Below are 20,343 nucleotides of genomic sequence, written 5' to 3'. Positions count from 1 at the left end.
CCATAAGCCCTGTGCTTTCAGGGAGTTCCAGACTGCATCCCAGCCTAGCAGGCTGGTATCTGTCGTTACAATGAGCCACTCTGGCCTGCGGAAACACATTCCCTGAGACAGGTGGTCCCGAAACAACCACCAGAGAAGAGAATCTCTGGTCCAGATGCAGTTGAGGAGACAAATCTGCATAATCCCCATTCCACTGTTTGAGCATGCATAGTTGAAGTGGTCTGAGGTGTAGGCGGGCAAAAGGAACTGTCCATTGCCGCTACCATGAGTCCAATTACCTCCATATACTGAGCCACTGATGGCCGAGGAATGGAATGAATAGCTCGGCAAGTGGTTAAGAGCTTTGATTTTCTGAATTATCCATTACAGCCGTTAATTGTTGCATAGTAAGGAGTATTGGCGCGCTAGATGTACTAGGGGCCTCCTGAGTGGGCAAGACTCGTGTAGACGAAGGAGGGAATGATGCAGTACCATGCTTACTCCCCTCACTTGAGGAATCATCTTGGGCATCATTGTCATTGTCACATAAATCACATTTATTTAAATGAATAGGAATTCTGGCTTCCCCACATTCAGAACACAGTCTATCTGGTAGTTCAGACATGTTAAACAGGCATAAACTTGATAACAAAGTACAAAAAACGTTTTAAAATAAAACCGTTACTGTCACTTTAAATTTTAAACTGAACACACTTTATTACTGCAATTGCGAAAAAACATGAAGGAATTGTTCAAAATTCACCAAATTTTCACCACAGTGTCTTAAAGCCTTAAAAGTATTGCACACCAAATTTGGAAGCTTTAACCCTTAAAATAACGGAACCGGAGCCGTTTTGAACTTTAACCCCTTTACAGTCCCTGGAATCTGCTTTGCTGAGACCCAACCAAGCCCAAAGGGGAATACGATACAAATGACGCCTTCAGAAAGCCTTTTCTAAGTATCAGAGCTCCTCTCACATGCGACTGCATGCCATGCCTCTCAAAAACAAGTGCGCCACACCGGCGCGAAAATGAGGCTCTGCCTATGCTTTGGGAAAGCCCCTAAGAATAAGGTGTCTAAAACAGTGCCTGCCGATATTATTATATCAAAATACCCAGATAAAATGATTCCTCAAGGCTAAATATGTGTTAATAATGAATCGATTTAGCCCAGAAAAAGTCTACAGTCTTAATAAGCCCTTGTGAAGCCCTTATTTACGATCGTAATAAACATGGCTTACCGGATCCCATAGGGAAAATGACAGCTTCCAGCATTACATCGTCTTGTTAGAATGTGTCATACCTCAAGCAGCAAGAGACTGCTCACTGTTCCCCCAACTGAAGTTAATTGCTCTCAACAGTCCTGTGTGGAACAGCCATGGATTTTAGTGACGGTTGCTAAAATCATTTTCCTCATACAAACAGAAATCTTCATCTCTTTTCTGTTTCTGAGTAAATAGTACATGCCAGCACTATTTCAAAATAACAAACTCTTGATTGAATAATAAAAACTACAGTTAAACACTAAAAAACTCTAAGCCATCTCCGTGGAGATGTTGCCTGTACAACGGCAAAGAGAATGACTGGGGAAGGCGGAGCCTAGGAGGGATCATGTGACCAGCTTTGCTGGGCTCTTTGCCATTTCCTGTTGGGGAAGAGAATATCCCACAAGTAAGGATGACGCCGTGGACCGGACACACCTATGTTGGAGAAATATACTTTAATTTACAAACCACAAGGTCCACGAAGGTGAAAAAGGGACCAGTATAATATGCATACTTACAGACAATGGCAGAGTGGCACACTGCACCCATGAGAGCTCGAACAAATGTATTGGATGAAATTTGCTGATCATTTAGGTTGGCCTGAGAGGAAATAGTAAATTAGGAGAAAATGAGTAAACCACAAAATGTCCTATTTTAAGTGCACCATAAAAAATAGCTAACCACCACTTCACATCCCAAGTAAATGGATAAAAAACATTTAACTCATGATTCAGATAGAGAATGCAAATTTTAACAACTTCCTAAGTTACTATTATCTAATTTGCTCTTGGTATAATTTTTTTGGTAAATACAACCTAGGTAGGTTCAGGAACAGCAATGCACTACTGGCAGCTAGCTACTGATTGGTGGCTGCGCATGTAGAAATCTTGTCATTGGCTCACATGATGTATTCAGCTAGCTTGTTCAACAAGGGAAACAAAGAAATTAAGCAAAACTTAATTAATGCTTACCTGATAAATTGGTTTCTTTTTTGACACGATGAGTCCACGGATCATCTTAATTACTAATGGGATATTCACCTCCTGGTCAGCAGGAGGAAGCAAAGAGCACCCAGCAGAGCTTCCCTCCCACTCCAGTCATTCGACCAAAGTTAGGAAGAAAAAGGAAAATCCAAGGTGCAGAGGTGTCTTAAGTTTACAATAAACCACAACCTGTCTAAAAGAACAGGGCGGGCCGTGAACTCATCGTGTCAAAAAAAGAAAAAATTTATCAGGTAAGCATAAATTTTCTTTACTTTAAGACCCGATGAGTCCACGGATCATCTTAATTACTAATGGGATCCAATACCCAAGCTAGAGTACACAGATGATACGGGAGGGACAAGACAGGGAACCTAAAACGGAAGGTACCACTGCTTGAAGAACCTTTCTCCCAAAAACGGCCTCAGCCGAGGCAAGTGTGTCAAATTTGTAAAACTTTGAAAAAGTGTGAAGAGAAGACCAAGTAGCAGCATTGCAAATCTGTTCCACAGAAGCTTTTTTTTGAATGTCCATGAGGAAGCAACAGCCCTCCTGGAAGGAGCCGTAACTCTCTCGGGAGGCTGCTGTCCATCAGTCTCCTATGCAAAAACAGAATTTATGTTTACCTGATAAATTACTTTCTCCAACGGTGTGTCCGGTCCACGGCGTCATCCTTACTTGTGGGATATTCTCTTCCCCAACAGGAAATGGCAAAGAGCCCAGCAAAGCTGGTCACATGATCCCTCCTAGGCTCCGCCTTCCCCAGTCACTCGACCGACGTAAAGGAGGAATATTTGCATAGGAGAAATCATATGATACCGTGGTGACTGTAGTTAAAGAAAATAAATTATCAGACCTGATTAAAAAACCAGGGCGGGCCGTGGACCGGACACACCGTTGGAGAAAGTAATTTATCAGGTAAACATAAATTCTGTTTTCTCCAACATAGGTGTGTCCGGTCCACGGCGTCATCCTTACTTGTGGGAACCAATACCAAAGCTTTAGGACACGGATGAAGGGAGGGAGCAAATCAGGTCACCTAGATGGAAGGCACCACGGCTTGCAAAACCTTTCTCCCAAAAATAGCCTCAGAAGAAGCAAAAGTATCAAATTTGTAAAATTTAGTAAAAGTGTGCAGTGAAGACCAAGTCGCTGCCTTACATATCTGATCAACAGAAGCCTCGTTCTTGAAGGCCCATGTGGAAGCCACAGCCCTAGTGGAATGAGCTGTGATTCTTTCAGGAGGCTGCCGTCCGGCAGTCTCGTAAGCCAATCTGATGATGCTTTTAAGCCAAAAAGAGAGAGAGGTAGAAGTTGCTTTTTGACCTCTCCTTTTACCAGAATAAACAACAAACAAGGAAGATGTTTGTCTAAAATCCTTTGTAGCATCTAAATAGAATTTTAGAGCACGAACTACATCCAAATTGTGCAACAAACGTTCCTTCTTTGAAACTGGATTCGGACACAAAGAAGGCACGACTATCTCCTGGTTAATGTTTTTGTTAGAAACAACTTTCGGAAGAAAACCAGGTTTAGTACGCAAAACCACCTTATCTGCATGGAACACCAGATAAGGAGGAGAACACTGCAGAGCAGATAATTCTGAAACTCTTCTAGCAGAAGAAATTGCAACCAAAAACAAAACTTTCCAAGATAATAACTTAATATCAACGGAATGTAAGGGTTCAAACGGAACCCCCTGAAGAACTGAAAGAACTAAATTGAGACTCCAAGGAGGAGTCAAAGGTTTGTAAACAGGCTTGATTCTAACCAGAGCCTGAACAAAGGCTTGAACATCTGGCACAGCTGCCAGCTTTTTGTGAAGTAACACAGACAAGGCAGAAATCTGTCCCTTCAGAGAACTTGCAGATAATCCTTTCTCCAAACCTTCTTGAAGAAAGGATAGAATCTCAGGAATTTTTATCTTGTCCCAAGGGAATCCTTTAGATTCACACCAACAGATATATTTTTTCCATATTTTGTGGTAGATTTTTCTAGTTACAGGCTTTCTGGCCTGAACAAGAGTATCAATGACAGAATCTGAGAACCCTCGCTTTGATAAGATCAAGCATTCAATCTCCAAGCAGTCAGTTGGAGTGAGACCAGATTCGGATGTTCGAACGGACCTTGAACAAGAAGGTCTCGTCTCAAAGGAAGTTTCCATGGTGGAGCCGATGACATATTCACCAGGTCTGCATACCAAGTCCTGCGTGGCCACGCAGGAGCTATCAAGATCACCGATGCCCTCTCCTGATTGATCCTGGCTACCAGCCTGGGGATGAGAGGAAACGGCGGGAATACATAAGCTAGTTTGAAGGTCCAAGGTGCTACTAGTGCATCTACTAGAGTCGCCTTGGGATCCCTGGATCTGGACCCGTAGCAAGGAACCTTGAAGTTCTGACGAGAGGCCATCAGATCCATGTCTGGAATGCCCCACAATTGAGTAATTTGGGCAAAGATTTCCGGATGGAGTTCCCACTCCCCCGGATGAAATGTCTGACGACTCAGAAAATCCGCTTCCCAATTTTCCACTCCTGGGATGTGGATTGCAGACAAGTGGCAGGAGTGAGCCTCCGCCCATTGAATGATTTTGGTCACTTCTTCCATCGCCAGGGAACTCCTTGTTCCCCCCTGATGGTTGATGTACGCAACAGTCGTCATGTTGTCTGATTGAAACCGTATGAATTTGGCCTTTGCTAGCTGAGGCCAAGCCTTGAGAGCATTGAATATCGCTCTCAGTTCCAGAATATTTATCGGGAGAAGAGATTCTTCCCGAGACCAAAGACCCTGAGCTTTCAGGGGTCCCCAGACCGCGCCCCAGCCCACCAGACTGGCGTCGGTCGTGACAATGACCCACTCTGGTCTGCGGAAGCTCATCCCCTGTGACAGGTTGTCCAGGGACAGCCACCAACGGAGTGAATCTCTGGTCCTCTGATCTACTTGTATCGTCGGAGACAAGTCTGTATAATCCCCATTCCACTGACTGAGCATGCACAGTTGTAATGGTCTTAGATGAATTCGCGCAAAAGGAACTATGTCCATTGCCGCTACCATCAAACCTATTACTTCCATGCACTGCGCTATGGAAGGAAGAGGAACAGAATGAAGTATTTGACAAGAGTTTAGAAGTTTTGATTTTCTGGCCTCTGTCAGAAAGATCCTCATTTCTAAGGAGTCTATTACTGTTCCCAAGAAGGGAACCCTTGTTGATGGAGATAGAGAACTTTTTTCTACGTTCACTTTCCACCCGTGAGATCTGAGAAAGGCCAGGACAATGTCCGTGTGAGCCTTTGCTTGTGGAAGGGACGACGCTTGAATCAGTATGTCGTCCAAGTAAGGTACTACTGCAATGCCCCTTGGTCTTAGCACCGCTAGAAGGGACCCTAGTACCTTTGTGAAAATTCTTGGAGCAGTGGCTAATCCGAACGGAAGTGCCACAAACTGGTAATGCTTGTCCAGAAATGCGAACCTTAGGAACCGATGATGTTCCTTGTGGATAGGAATATGTAGATACGCATCCTTTAAATCCACCGTGGTCATGAATTGACCTTCCTGGATGGAAGGAAGAATTGTTCGAATGGTTTCCATTTTGAACGATGGAACCTTGAGAAACTTGTTTAGGATCTTGAGATCTAAGATTGGTCTGAATGTTCCCTCTTTTTTGGGAACTACGAACAGATTGGAGTAGAACCCCATCCCTTGTTCTCCTAATGGAACAGGATGAATCACTCCCATTTTTAACAGGTCTTCTACACAATGTAAGAATGCCTGTTTTTTTATGTGGTCTGAAGACAATTGAGACCTGTGGAACCTCCCCCTTGGGGGAAGCCCCTTGAATTCCAGAAGATAACCTTGGGAGACTATTTCTAGCGCCCAAGGATCCAGAACATCTCTTGCCCAAGCCTGAGCGAAGAGAGAGAGTCTGCCCCCCACCAGATCCGGTCCCGGATCGGGGGCCAACATCTCATGCTGTCTTGGTAGCAGTGGCAGGTTTCTTGGCCTGCTTACCTTTGTTCCAGCCTTGCATTGGCCTCCAGGCTGGCTTGGCTTGAGAAGTATTACCCTCTTGCTTAGAGGACGTAGCACTTGGGGCTGGTCCGTTTCTGCGAAAGGGACGAAAATTAGGTTTATTTTTGGCCTTGAAAGACCTATCCTGAGGAAGGGCGTGGCCCTTGCCCCCAGTGATATCAGAAATAATCTCTTTCAAGTCAGGGCCAAACAGCGTTTTCCCCTTGAAAGGAATGTTAAGCAATTTGTTCTTGGAAGACGCATCCGCTGACCAAGATTTTAGCCAAAGCGCTCTGCGCGCCACAATAGCAAACCCAGAATTTTTCGCCGCTAATCTAGCCAATTGCAAAGTGGCGTCTAGGGTGAAAGAGTTAGCCAATTTGAGAGCATGAATTCTGTCCAAAATCTCCTCATAAGAAGAATCTTTATTGAGCGCCTTTTCTAGTTCATCGAACCAGAAACACGCTGCTGTAGTGACAGGAACAATGCATGAAATTGGTTGTAGAAGGTAACCTTGCTGAACAAACATCTTTTTAAGCAAACCCTCTAATTTTTTATCCATAGGATCTTTGAAAGCACAACTATCTTCTATGGGTATAGTGGTGCGTTTGTTTAGAGTAGAAACCGCCCCCTCGACCTTGGGGACTGTCTGCCATAAGTCCTTTCTGGGGTCGACCATAGGAAACAATTTCTTAAATATAGGGGGAGGGACGAAAGGTATGCCGGGCCTTTCCCATTCTTTATTTACAATGTCCGCCACCCGCTTGGGTATAGGAAAAGCTTCGGGGGTTCCCGGGACCTCTAGGAACTTGTCCATTTTACATAATTTCTCTGGAATGACCAAATTCTCACAATCATCCAGAGTAGATAACACCTCCTTAAGCAGGGCGCGGAGATGTTCCAATTTAAATTTAAATGTAATCACATCAGGTTCAGCTTGTTGAGAAATTTTCCCTGAATCTGAAATTTCTCCCTCAGACAAAACCTCCCTGGCCCCCTCAGACTGGTGTAGGGGCACTTCAGAACCAATATCATCAGCGTCCTCATGCTCTTCAGTATTTTCTAAAACAGAGCAGTCGCGCTTTCGCTGATAAGTGGGCATTTTGGCTAAAATGTTTTTGATAGAATTATCCATTACAGCCGTTAATTGTTGCATAGTAAGGAGTATTGGCGCACTAGGGGCCTCCTGTGTGGGCAAGACTGGTGTAGACGAAGGAGGGGATGATGCAGTACCATGCTTACTCCCCTCACTTGAGGAATCATCTTGGGCATCATTTTCTCTAAATTTTGTGTCACATAAATCACATCTATTTAAATGAGAAGGAACCTTGGCTTCCCCACATACAGAACACAGTCTATCTGGTAGTTCAGACATGTTAAACAGGCATAAACTTGATAACAAAGTACAAAAAACGTTTTAAAATAAAACCGTTACTGTCACTTTAAAGTTTAAACTGAACACACTTTATTACTGCAAATGTGAAAAAGTATGAAGGAATTGTTCAAAATTCACCAAAATTTCACCACAGTGTCTTAAAGCCTTAAAAGTATTGCACACCAAATTTGAAAGCTTTAACTCTTAAAATAACGGAACCGGAGCCGTTTTTATATTTAACCCCTTTACAGTCCCTGGTATCTGCTTTGCTGAGACCCAACCAAGCCCAAAGGGGAATACGATACCAAATGACGCCTTCAGAAAGTCTTTTCTATGTATCAGAGCTCCTCACACATGCATCTGCATGTCATGCTTCCCAAAAACAAGTGCGCAATAGAGGCGCGAAAATGAGGCTCTGCCTATGATTAGGGAAAGCCCCTAGAGAATAAGGTGTCCAATACAGTGCCTGCCGGTTATTTTACATAATTCCCAAGAATAAAATAATTCCTCAAAGCTATGAAGTATAAAATATGCTTATATATCAATCGTTTCAGCCCAGAAAATGTCTACAGTCTTAAAAGCCCTTTTTTTTTTTTTTATGTAATAAAAATGGCTTACCGGATCCCATAGGGAAAATGACAGCTTCCAGCATTACATCGTCTTGTTAGAAATGTGTCATACCTCAAGCAGCAAAAGTCTGCTCACTGTTTCCCCCAACTGAAGTTAATTCCTCTCAACAGTCCTGTGTGGAAACAGCCATCGATTTTAGTAACGGTTGCTAAAATCATTTTCCTCTTACAAACAGAAATCTTCATCTCTTTTCTGTTTCAGAGTAAATAGTACATACCAGCACTATTTTAAAATAACAAACTCTTGATTGAATAATAAAAACTACAGTTAAACACTAAAAAACTCTAAGCCATCTCCGTGGAGATGTTGCCTGTACAACGGCAAAGAGAATGACTGGGGAAGGCGGAGCCTAGGAGGGATCATGTGACCAGCTTTGCTGGGCTCTTTGCCATTTCCTGTTGGGGAAGAGAATATCCCACAAGTAAGGATGACGCCGTGGACCGGACACACCTATGTTGGAGAAACGTATGATACTCTTCAGCCAAAAAGACAGAAGTAGCAGTAGCTTTCTGTCCCTTGCGTTTTCCAGAGTAAACCACAAACAAAGAGGAAGACTGACGAAAATCCTAGTCGCCTGCAGGTAAAACTTTAAAGGACGGACCACGTCCAAATTGTGCAGAACTCCTTCCTTCTTAGAAGAAGGAATAGGACACAAGTGAGGCACAATTATCTCCTGATTAATGTTCCAATCAGAAACGACCTTAGGAAGAAATCCTAATTTGGTACGTAAAACTACCTTATCTGAATGGAAAATAATATAAGGAGACTCATACTGTAATGCCGAGAGTTCTGACACTCTCCGAACAGAAGAGATAGCAACAAGAAATAAAAACTTTCCAAGAGAACAACTTAATATCTAAAGAATGCATAAGCTCAAATGGTGCCCCTTGAAGAACCTTGAGAACTAAATTAAGACTCCATGGAGGAGTAACTGGTTTAAACACAGGCCTGACAAAATGATTGTACACCTGGGACATCCACCAGACGTTTGTGTAACAAATAAGATAAGGCCGAGATTTGACCCTTTAGGGAACTTGTTGATACACCTTTCTCCAAACCTTAATAGAGAAAAGACAAAATTCTAGGAATCCTAACTACTCCATGAGTAGCCCTTGGATTCAAACAAATAGAGATATTTACGCCAAATCTTATGGTAAAACCTTCTAGTTACAACTTACGAGCATGAAACATGGTCTCTATGACCGAGTCCGAAAAACACCGCTTGGATAAAATTAAGCGTTCAATCTCCAAGTCAGCTTCAGAGAAACTAGATTCGAGTGGTGAAGGAAGGACCCTTGAATTAGAAGGCCCATCCTCAACAGAAGTCTCCCATGTGGCAAAAAAGACATGACCACCAGATCTGCATACCAAATCCTACAAGGTCAAGCAGGAGCAATGAGGATCACAGACGTCCTCTCCTGCTTGATTCGAGCAATGACCCGATGAAGAAGCGTAAACGGAGAAATTAGGTATGCTAGCCTGAAGATCCAAGGAACCGCCAGAGCATCCATCTGCTCCGGTTCCCTGGACCTCGAGCCGTATCACGGGAACTTGGCATTCTGAGAATACTTCCAGATGGAGTTCCCACTCCCCTGGATGAAAGGTCTGCCTGCTCAGGAAGTCCGTCTCCCCGTTGTCCACCCCTGGAATATGAATTGCCGACAGGCAACAAGAATGGGCCTCCGCCCACTGAATTATCTTGTTACCTCTCATCGCTAAGGAACTCCTCGTTCCTCCCTGATGATAGATGTAAGCCATTAAAGTTATGTTGTCCGACTGGAACCTGATAAACTGAACCGAGGCTAACTGAGGCCAGTACAGAAGAGAATTAAATGTCGCTCTCAGTCTCCAGAATGTTTATAGGAAGAACAGACTGACTGAATACAAACTCCCTGAGCCTTTAGGGAACTCCAGATTGCTCCTCACCCTAGAAGACTGGCGTTTGTTGTCACAATCACCCAAGAAGGTCTGTGAAAGCAGATTCCCTAGGAAAGATGATCCAGAAACAAGTAGTATTCAAGGAGACAAATCAGCATAATCTCCGTTCCATTGCCTGAGCATGTTTAACTGCAGAGGTTTGAGATAGAACCAAGCAAACGGGATGATGTCCTTGCCACCATCAGTCCGATTACCTCAATGCACTGAGCCACTGATGGCCGAGTAGTGGACTGAAGGACTAGACATATCGATAAACTTGATTTCCTGAGCCTTGTCAGAAACATCATCATAAATGGGGAATCGAATATAGTTCCCAAGAAGGGTTACTGAGATTTACCTTACTCGCAAGAAGGATAACACCATGACCGTGTGAGATCTTGCTTGATAAAATGATGGCGTCTGGACTAGGATGTCATCCAAATAGGGTGCCACTGTAATGCCCCGGAATTGAAGCACCGCCAACAGCGATCCCAGAACCTTTGTGAAAATTCTGGGAGTTGAGGCAAGACTGAAGGAAAAGCGACAAACTGATAGTGATTGGCCAGAAAGGCAAACCTTAGGATGATCCCTGTGAATGGGAACATATAGGTACGCGCCCTTTAAATCCACTGTTGACATAAATTGACCCTCTTGGATCAAGGGAGAATGGAGCGAATAGTTTCCATCTAGAAGAACAGGACTCTGATCAATTTGTCGTCTAAATTGGAATGAAGGTTTCCTCTCTTTTTGGGAACCACAAACAAAGGGAGTAAAATCCCAGATCCTGTTCCTGTATCAGAACAGTATAAGTATAAGAGACCTGTCGGAGAGGTCTCTTATACAGAGCAAGAACACCTCTCTCTTTGTCTGGTCTACAAATAGTCTTGAGAACTGAACTACCCTCTAGCTCGTAGGAAGAATAGAAAAAAAAATCCCCTTGAATTTCTGAAATTTATGAAAAACAGAATTTATGCTTACCTGATAAATTACTTTCTCCAACGGTGTGTCCGGTCCACGGCGTCATCCTTACTTGTGGGATATTCTCTTCCCCAACAGGAAATGGCAAAGAGTCCCAGCAAAGCTGGCCATATAGTCCCTCCTAGGCTCCGCCCACCCCAGTCATTCGATCGACGGACAGGAGGAAATATATATAGGAGAAACCATATGGTACCGTGGTGACTGTAGTTAGAGAAAATAATTCATCAGACCTGATTAAAAAACCAGGGCGGGCCGTGGACCGGACACACCGTTGGAGAAAGTAATTTATCAGGTAAGCATAAATTCTGTTTTCTCCAACATTGGTGTGTCCGGTCCACGGCGTCATCCTTACTTGTGGGAACCAATACCAAAGCTTTAGGACACTGATGAAGGGAGGGAGCAAATCAGGTTACCTAAACGGAAGGCACCACAGCTTGCAAAACCTTTCTCCCAAAAATAGCCTCCGAAGAAGCAAAAGTATCAAATTTGTAAAATTTGGCAAAAGTGTGCAGTGAAGACCAAGTCGCTGCCTTGCATATCTGGTCAACAGAAGCCTCGTTCTTGAAGGCCCATGTGGAAACCACAGCCCTAGTGGAGTGAGCTGTGATTCTTTCAGGAGGCTGCCGTCCGGCAGTCTCATAAGCCAATCGGATAATGCTTTTAAGCCAAAAGGAAAGAGGTAGAAGTCGCTTTTTGACCTCTCCTTTTACCAGAATAAACAAACAAGGAAGATGTTTGTCTGAAATCTTTAGTAGCCTCTAAATAGAACTTTAGAGCACGGACAACGTCCAAATTGTGTAACAAACGTTCCTTCTTTGAAACTGGATTCGGACACAAAGAAGGTACAACTATCTCCTGGTTAATTTTTTTGTTAGAAACAACTTTAGGAAGAAAACCAGGCTTAGTACGCAAAACCACCTTATCTGCATGGAACACCAGATAGGGTGGAGAACACTGCAGAGCAGATAACTCTGAAACTCTTCTAGCAGAAGAAATTGCAACTAAAAACAAAACTTTCCAAGATAGTAACTTAATATCTATGGAATGTAAAGGTTCAAACGGAACCCCTTGAAGAACTGAAAGAACTAGATTTAGACTCCAGGGAGGAGTCAAAGGTCTGTAAACAGGCTTGATCCTAACCAGAGCCTGAACAAATGCTTGAACATCTGGCACAGCTGCCAGTCTTGTGTAGTAAGACAGATAAAGCAGAGATCTGTCCCTTTAGAGAACTTGCAGATAATCCTTTCTCCAAACCTTCTTGTAGAAAGGAGAGAATCTTAGGAATTTTTATCTTATTCCATGGGAATCCTTTGAATTCACACCAACAGATATATTTTTTCCATATTTTATGGTAAATTTTTCTAGTTACAGGTTTTCTGGCCTGAACCAGAGTATCTATAACAGAATCTGAAAACCCACGCTTTGATAGAATCAAGCATTCAATCTCCAAGCCGTCAGTTGGAGGGAGACCAGATTTGGATGTTCGAATGGACCCTGAACAAGAAGGTCCTGTCTCAAAGGTAGCTTCCATGGTGGGGCCGATGACATATTCACCAGGTCTGCATACCAAGTCCTGCGTGGCCACGCAGGAGCTATCAAGATCACCGAGGCCCTCTCCTGATTGATCCTGGCTACCAGCCTGGGAATGAGAGGAAACGGTGGGAATACATAAGCTAGGTTGAAGGTCCAAGGTGCTACTAGTGCATCTACTAGAGTCGCCTTGGGATCCCTGGATCTGGACCCGTAGCAAGGAACCTTGAAGTTCTGACGAGACGCCATCAGATCCATGTCTGGAATGCCCCATAATTGAGTTATTTGGGCAAAGATTTCCGGATGGAGTTCCCACGACTCAGAAAATCTGCTTCCCAATTTTCCACTCCTGGGATGTGGATCGCAGACAAGTGGCAGGAGTGATCCTCCGCCCATTGAATTATTTTGGTCACTTCTTTCATCGCCAGGGGACTCCTTGTTCCCCCCTGATGATTGATATATGCAACGGTCGTCATGTTGTCTGATTGGAACCTTATGAATTTGGCCTTTGCTAGTTGAGGCCAAGCTCTGAGAGCATTGAATATCGCTCTCAGTTCCAGAATGTTTATCGGGAGAAGAGACTCTTCCCGAGACCATAGACCCTGAGCTTTCAGGGATTCCCAGACCGCGCTCCAGCCCACTAGACTGGCATCGGTCGTGACAATGACCCACTCTGGTCTGCGGAAGCTCATTCCCTGGGACAGATGGTCCAGGGTCAGCCACCAACGGAGTGAATCTCTGGTCTTTTGATCTACTTGAATCATTGGAGACAAGTCTGTATAATCCCCATTCCACTGTTTGAGCATGCACAGTTGTAATGGTCTTAGATGAATTCGTGCAAAAGGAACTATGTCCATTGTTGCAACCATCAATCCTACTACTTCCATGCACTGCGCTATGGAAGGACGAGGAACAGAATGAAGCACTTGACAAGAGCTTAGAAGTTTTGATTTTCTGACCTCTGTCAGAAAAATCCTCATTTCTAAGGAATCTATTATTGTTCCCAAGAAGGAACTCTAGTCAACGGGGACAGAGAACTTTTTTCTTTGTTCACCTTCCATCCGTGAGATCTGAGAAAGGCTAGAACGATGTCCGTATGAGCCTTTGCTTTTGACAGGGACGACGCTTGTATTAGAATGTCGTCCAAGTAAGGTACTACTGCAATGCCCCTTGGTCTTAGAACCGCTAGAAGGGACCCTAGCACCTTTGTGAAAATCCTTGGAGCAGTGGCTAATCCGAATGGGGGGGCCACAAACTGGTAATGCTTTTCCAGAAAAGCGAACCTTAGGAACTGATGATGTTCTTTGTGGATAGGAATATGTAGGTACGCATCCTTTAGATCCACGGTAGTCATAAATTGACTTTCCTGGATGGTGGGTAGAATCGTTCGAATAGTTTCCATTTTGAACGATGGTACCCTGAGAAATTTGTTTAGGATCTTCAAATCCAAAATTGGTCTGAACGTTCCCTCTTTTTTGGGAACTACGAACAGATTGGAATAAAATCCCATTCCTTGTTCCTTTATTGGAACTGGGTGTATCACTCCCATCTTTAACAGGTCTTCTACACAATGTAAGAATGCCTGTCTCTTTATTTGGTTTGAGGATAAGTGAGACCTGTGGAACCTTCCCCTTGGGGGTAGTTCCTTGAATTCCAGGAGATAACCTTGAGAAACTATTTCTAGCGCCCAAGGATCTTGAACATCTCTTGCCCAAGCCTGAGCAAAGAGAGAGAGTCTGCCCCCCACTAGATCCGGTCCCGGATCGGGGGCTACTCCTTCATGCTGTTTTATTAGCAGTGGCAGGCTTCATGGCCTGCTTACCCGTGTTCCAGCCTTGCATTGGTTTCCAGGCTGGTTTGGGTTGTGAGGCATTACCCTCTTGCTTAGAGGATGCAGAATTAGAGGGCGGTCCGTTTCTGCGAAAGGGACGAAAATTAGGCTTATTTTTAGCCTTAAAAGACCTATCCTGTGGAAGGGCGTGGCCCTTTCCCCCAGTGATGTCTGAAATAATCTCTTTCAATTCTGGTCCAAATAAAGTTTTACCTTTGAAAGGGATGTTAAGCAATTTTGTCTTGGATGACACATCAGCTGACCAAGATTTTAGCCAAAGCGTTCTGCGCGCCACGATAGCAAACCCTGAATTTTTCGCAGCTAATCTAGCTAATTGCAAAGCGGCATCTAAAATAAAAGAGTTAGCCAATTTAAGTGTGTGAACTCTGTCCATAACCTCCTCATATGGAGTTTCTCTACTGAGCGACTTTTCTAGTTCCTCGAACCAGAACCACGCTGCCGTAGTGACAGGAACAATGCATGAAATTGGTTGTAGAAGGTAGCCTTGCTGTACAAAAATCTTTTTAAGCAAACCTTCCAATTTTTTATCCATAGGATCTTTGAAAGCACAACTATCTTCGATAGGAATAGTAGTGCGTTTGTTTAGAGTAGAAACTGCCCCCTCGACCTTGGGGACTGTCTGCCTTAAGTCCTTTCTGGGGTCGACCATCGGAAATAATTTCTTAAATATAGGGGGGGGGGGAAACAAAAGGTATGCCGGGTTTTTCCCACTCCTTATTTACTATGTCCGCCACCCGCTTGGGTATAGGAAAAGCGTCGGGGGGCACCGGAACCTCTAGGAACTTGTCCATCTTGCATAATTTCTCTGGAATGATCAAGTTGTCACAATCATCCAGAGTAGATAACACCTCCTTAAGCAGTGCGCGGAGATGTTCTAATTTAAATTTAAATGTCACAACATCAGGTTCAGCTTGATGAGAAATTTTTCCTGAATCTGAGATTTCTCCATAAGACAAAACCTCCCTCATGGCCCCTTCAGATTGGTGTGAGGGTATGACAGAACAATCATCATCAGCACCCTCTTGCTCTTCAGTGTTTAAAACAGAGCAATCGCGCTTTCTCTGATAAGTAGGCATTTTGGATAAAAAATTTGCTATGGAGTTATCCATTACAGCCGTTAATTGTTGCATGGTAATAAGTATTGGCGCACTAGATGTACTAGGGGCCTCCTGCATGGGCAAAACTGGTGTAGACACAGTAGGAGATGATGTAGTATGTTTACTCCCCTCATTTGAGGAATCATCTTGGGCAATATCATTATCTGTGGCAGTACTGTCCTTACTTTGTTTGGACGCTATGGCACAATTATCACATAAATTTAAATGGGGAGACACATTGGATTTCATACATATAGAACATAGCTTATCTGAAGGTACAGACATGTTAAATAGGCTTAAACTTGTCAACAAAGCACAAAAAACGTTTTAAAATAAAACCGTTACTGTCTCTTTAAATTTCAAACAGAAAACACTTTATTACTGAATATGTGAAAAAGTATGAAGGAATCGTTCAAAAATTACCAAAATTTCACCACAGTGTCTTAAAGCATTAAAAGTATTGCACACCAAATTTCAGAGCTTTAACCCTTAAAATAACGGAACCGGAGCCTTTTTTAAATTTAACCCCTATACAGTCCCAGCTATAGTCTTTGCTGAGACCCAACCAAGCCCAGAGGGGAATACGATACCAAATGACGCCTTCTAGAAGCTTTTTCAGTGATTTTTAGATCCTCACACATGCATCTGCATGCCCTGCTCTCAAAAAACAACTGCGCAGTAATGGCGCGAAAATGAGGCTCAGTCTATAACTAGAAAGGCACCCTGACTGAAAAAGGTGTCTAACACAGTGCCTGCCGTTTTATAAACGTTCCAAGATTATAAATGCCAATTGTTAGCCTAAATCTGAATAATATGCCCAAATAAAGCAATCGATTTAGCCCATAAAAATGTCTACCAGTTTTTTTTTTAGCCCATATTAAGCCCTTTATTCTGTTTGTTTGACTAAGAAAATGGCTTACCGGTCCCCATGAGGGGAAATGACAGCCTTCCAGCATTACACAGTCTTGTTAGAAATATGGCTAGTCATACCTTAAGCAGAAAAGTCTGCTAACTGTTTCCCCCAACTGAAGTTACTTCATCTCAACAGTCCTATGTGGAAACAGCAATCGATTTTAGTTACTGTCTGCTAAAATCATCTTCCTCTCACAAACAGAAATCTTCATCCTTTTCTGTTTCAGAGTAAATAGTACATACCAGCATGATTTTAAAATAACAAACACTTGATAGAGGAATAAAAACTACATTTAAACACCAAAAAAACTCTTAACCACCTCCGTGGAGATGTTGCCTGTGCAACGGCAAAGAGAATGACTGGGGTGGGCGGAGCCTAGGAGGGACTATATGGCCAGCTTTGCTGGGACTCTTTGCCATTTCCTGTTGGGGAAGAGAATATCCCACAAGTAAGGATGACGCCGTGGACCGGACACACCAATGTTGGAGAAATAAATCTTAGGTAGCGGTAGGGATGACCCTCACCTCCAGACACCTAGGCCCAAAAAAGGAGTCGCCAAAGACTAGTCTCAGATGACGCATCCTCAAATCAAGATCTTAACCATTAAGATTTTCAAGCCAACATGGGAAGTCTGAAAGCTTAGACGTCCCACTTAAAACTTGACGGGAAGTAGCTAATAGAAATGCTTATTCTGGAATTCCTCAAGAGAAAAATCTGGTCCGAATAGAATTAGATAACGTATGAACCAGTATGCTGCAGCATAAGGTATTCATATCAATCTAGATTGCCATCCTGAGCAACCCCCATATATCCGTGGGCTCTTTAAAGGAACAACTATCCTCTATGGGAATAGAAGTTTTCCTTGCTAGCATGGAAAGCAATCCACCCTGTGTACCGTCTGCAGAGACTCCTTTAAAAGGAGTCTAAGGCAAACCCCTCGTAATATATGAAATAGAGGAAAAAAAGGAGATACCTGTTTTCTCTTTAGTAATGATCTGAGAAAACTTGATCTGACATAAGAACAACGACCACGATGTTGTTACAGAGTAGCTAAAACCTCCATAAGTAAAAGACGGAGGTGGTCTAGCTTAAACTAGAAAGATACCACTGCAGTATCAGCAGGTGAAATTCTACCGTCAAAATCTGAGGATTTATTCTCAGCCGCTACCAAAGTATCCTCAGGCTTCTGGAAGAGGACCTCTGAGATGGCTCTGAAAAAGAGGTTTATCTCTTAACTTTAAAACCCAGAACAGAAAGTCTTGTTTGGCAAAGCATAAAGTATATGTAACATCCTTATTCACATTTTTGATCACATAAAATCTTAATATCCTAGAGATACTGTGTCTTTAAAAATTAAAAGTAACTTTATTAACATAGAGATCTTTTGGACAAGTGATCACAAATTTGTCACTAAAATTTTTATGTTACTGTGACTTTAAATGGTAAAATAAAATGCTTTATTTTAGGGAAAAATAATACTTTTATCCCATAAGGGAAAAAAGACCCCCAAACCTCAGCTTTCTGAGGTGTGTCTCTACCCACAGAGAAGAAACTACCAATAGCAGGCATATTGGGAATGCTTGACAGACTTCATAAGAAAAAAAAACCCTTTAAACACATAATGAGAATCCTCTATGCTGCGCGATCAAACGCAGCAGAGGAGAACCATCGTCACCGGCTGACATATCTGGCTTTGGGCTATGTGCACAATCCCCACCCATCGTGGGCGTAAACAGTAAACCTCCGGGCTATGAGTGATAAAGAGGCGCAGACTATCTCCGCCCATCGTGGGCGTAATGAAGGTAACCTCCGGACTATGTGGGGGGAAAAAAAAGTAAATTTATGCTTACCTGATAAATTAATTTCTTCTATGGTACGACGAGTCCACGGATTCATCCTTTTCTTGTGGGATATTATCCTCCTGCTAACAGGAAGTGGCAAAGAGCACCACAGCAGAGCTGTCTATATAGCTCCTCCCTTAGCTCCACCCCCCCTCATTCGACCGAAGGTACAGGAATAAAAAGGAGAAACTAAAAGGTGCAGAGGTGACTAAAGTTTAAATAAAAAAAAATATAATCTGTCTTAAAATGACAGGGCGGGCCGTGGACTCGTCGTACCATAGAAGAAATAAATTTATCAGGTAAGCATAAATTTACTTTTCTTCTATAAGGTACGACGAGTCCACGGATTCATCCTTTACTTGTGGGAAACAATACCAAAGCTACAGGACACGGATGAACGGGAGGGACAAGACAGATGGTTAAACAGAAGGCACCACTGCTTGAAGAACTTTTCTCCCAAAAATAGCCTCCGAAGAAGCAAAAGTATCAAAATTTGTAAAAGGTATGAAGCGAAGACCAAGTCGCAACCTTACAAATCTGTTCAACAGAAGCATCATTTTTAAAAGCCCATGTGGAAGCCACCGCTCTAGAAGAGTGAGCAGTAATCCTTTCAGGAGGCTGCTGTCCAGCAGTCTTGTATGCCAAACGGATGATGCTTTTCAGCCAAAAAGAAAGAGGTAGCCATAGCTTTTTGACCTCTACGTTTTCCAGAATAGACAACAAAGAAGACGTTTGACGGAAATCTTTGGTTGCTTGCAAGTAAAACTTCAAAGCATGAACCACGTCCAAGTTGTACAACAGACGCTCCTTCTTAGAGGAAGGATTAGGACACAGAGAAGGAACAACAATTTCCTGATTGATATTCCTATTAGTAACAACCTTAGGAAGGAATCCAGGTTTGGCACGCAAAACCACCTTATCAGCATGGAAAACAAGATAAGGCGAGTCGCATTGCAATGCAGATAATTCAGAAACTCTTCGAGCCGAAGAGATAGCAACTAAAAACAGAACTTTCCAAGATAGAAGCTTAATATCTATGGAATGCATAGGTTCAAACGGAACCCCTTGAAGAACCTTAAGAACTAAATTCAAACTCCATGGCGGAGCAACAGGTTTAAACAGGCTTGATTCTAACTAAAGCCTAACAAAACGACTGAACGTCTGGAACATCTGCCAGATGTTTGTGCAGTAGAATTGATAAAGCAGATATCTATACCTTTAAGGAACTAGCTGATAGTCCCTTCTCCAATCCTTCAGCGGCAGAGTCCATGGTGGAAAGGACGACATGTCCACCAGATCTGCATACCAAGTCCTGCGTGGCCACGCAGGTGCTATCAAAATCACTGAAGCTCTCTCCTGTTTGATTCTGGCAATCAAATGAGGAAGGAGAGGAAATGGTGGAAACACATAAGCCAGGTTGAACGACCAGGGTACTGCTAGAGCATCTATCAGTACTGCCTGAGGATCCCTTGACCTGGACCTGTAACAAGGTAGTTTGGCGTTCTGACGAGACGCCATCAGATCCATTTCTGGTGTGCCCCATTGCTGAAAAAATTGTGCAAACACCTCCGGATGGAGTTCCCACTCTCCCGGATGAAAAGTGACAAAAAAAAAAAAAAAAAAAAAAAAAAAAAAAATTCGCTTCCCAGTTCTCCACTCCTGAAATATATATTGCTGATGGCAAGAGTGAGTCTCTGCCCATCAAATTATTTTGGTAACCTCTATCATCGCTAGAGAACTCCTTGTTCCCCCCCGATTGATATATGCTACAGTCGTGATATTGTCCGACTGGAATCTTTTGAATCTGGCCAAAGCCAGCTGAGGCCACGCCTGAAGCGCATTGAATATCGCTCTCAGTCCTGAGTCCACATACCCTGTGCTTTCAGGGAATTTCAGACTGCACCCCAGCCTAATAGGCTGGCGTCCGTCGTCACTATGACCCATGCTGGCCTGCGGAAACACATTCCCTGGGACAGAT

At 43.2% G+C, this 20,343-nt stretch overlaps 1 protein-coding gene across 1 annotated transcript in view; it reads right to left on the bottom strand.

Moving 5' to 3' along the window:
- EIF4G1 (eukaryotic translation initiation factor 4 gamma 1) overlaps positions 1 to 20,343 on the bottom strand; it is a gene marked incomplete in the record, with an annotated part of 460,856 nt that overhangs the window by 38,079 nt on the left and 402,434 nt on the right. The window contains 1 exon segment of the mRNA XM_053710345.1: positions 1,763 to 1,844. Coding sequence (XP_053566320.1) covers positions 1,763 to 1,844 — 82 coding nt within the window.

Source organism: Bombina bombina, chromosome 4 (genome assembly GCF_027579735.1).
Source record: "Bombina bombina isolate aBomBom1 chromosome 4, aBomBom1.pri, whole genome shotgun sequence".
In the NCBI taxonomy this organism is placed as follows: domain Eukaryota; kingdom Metazoa; phylum Chordata; class Amphibia; order Anura; family Bombinatoridae; genus Bombina; species Bombina bombina.
Note: the sequence above shows the minus strand (reverse complement) of the source record. Positions and strands in the feature narration are given on the sequence as shown.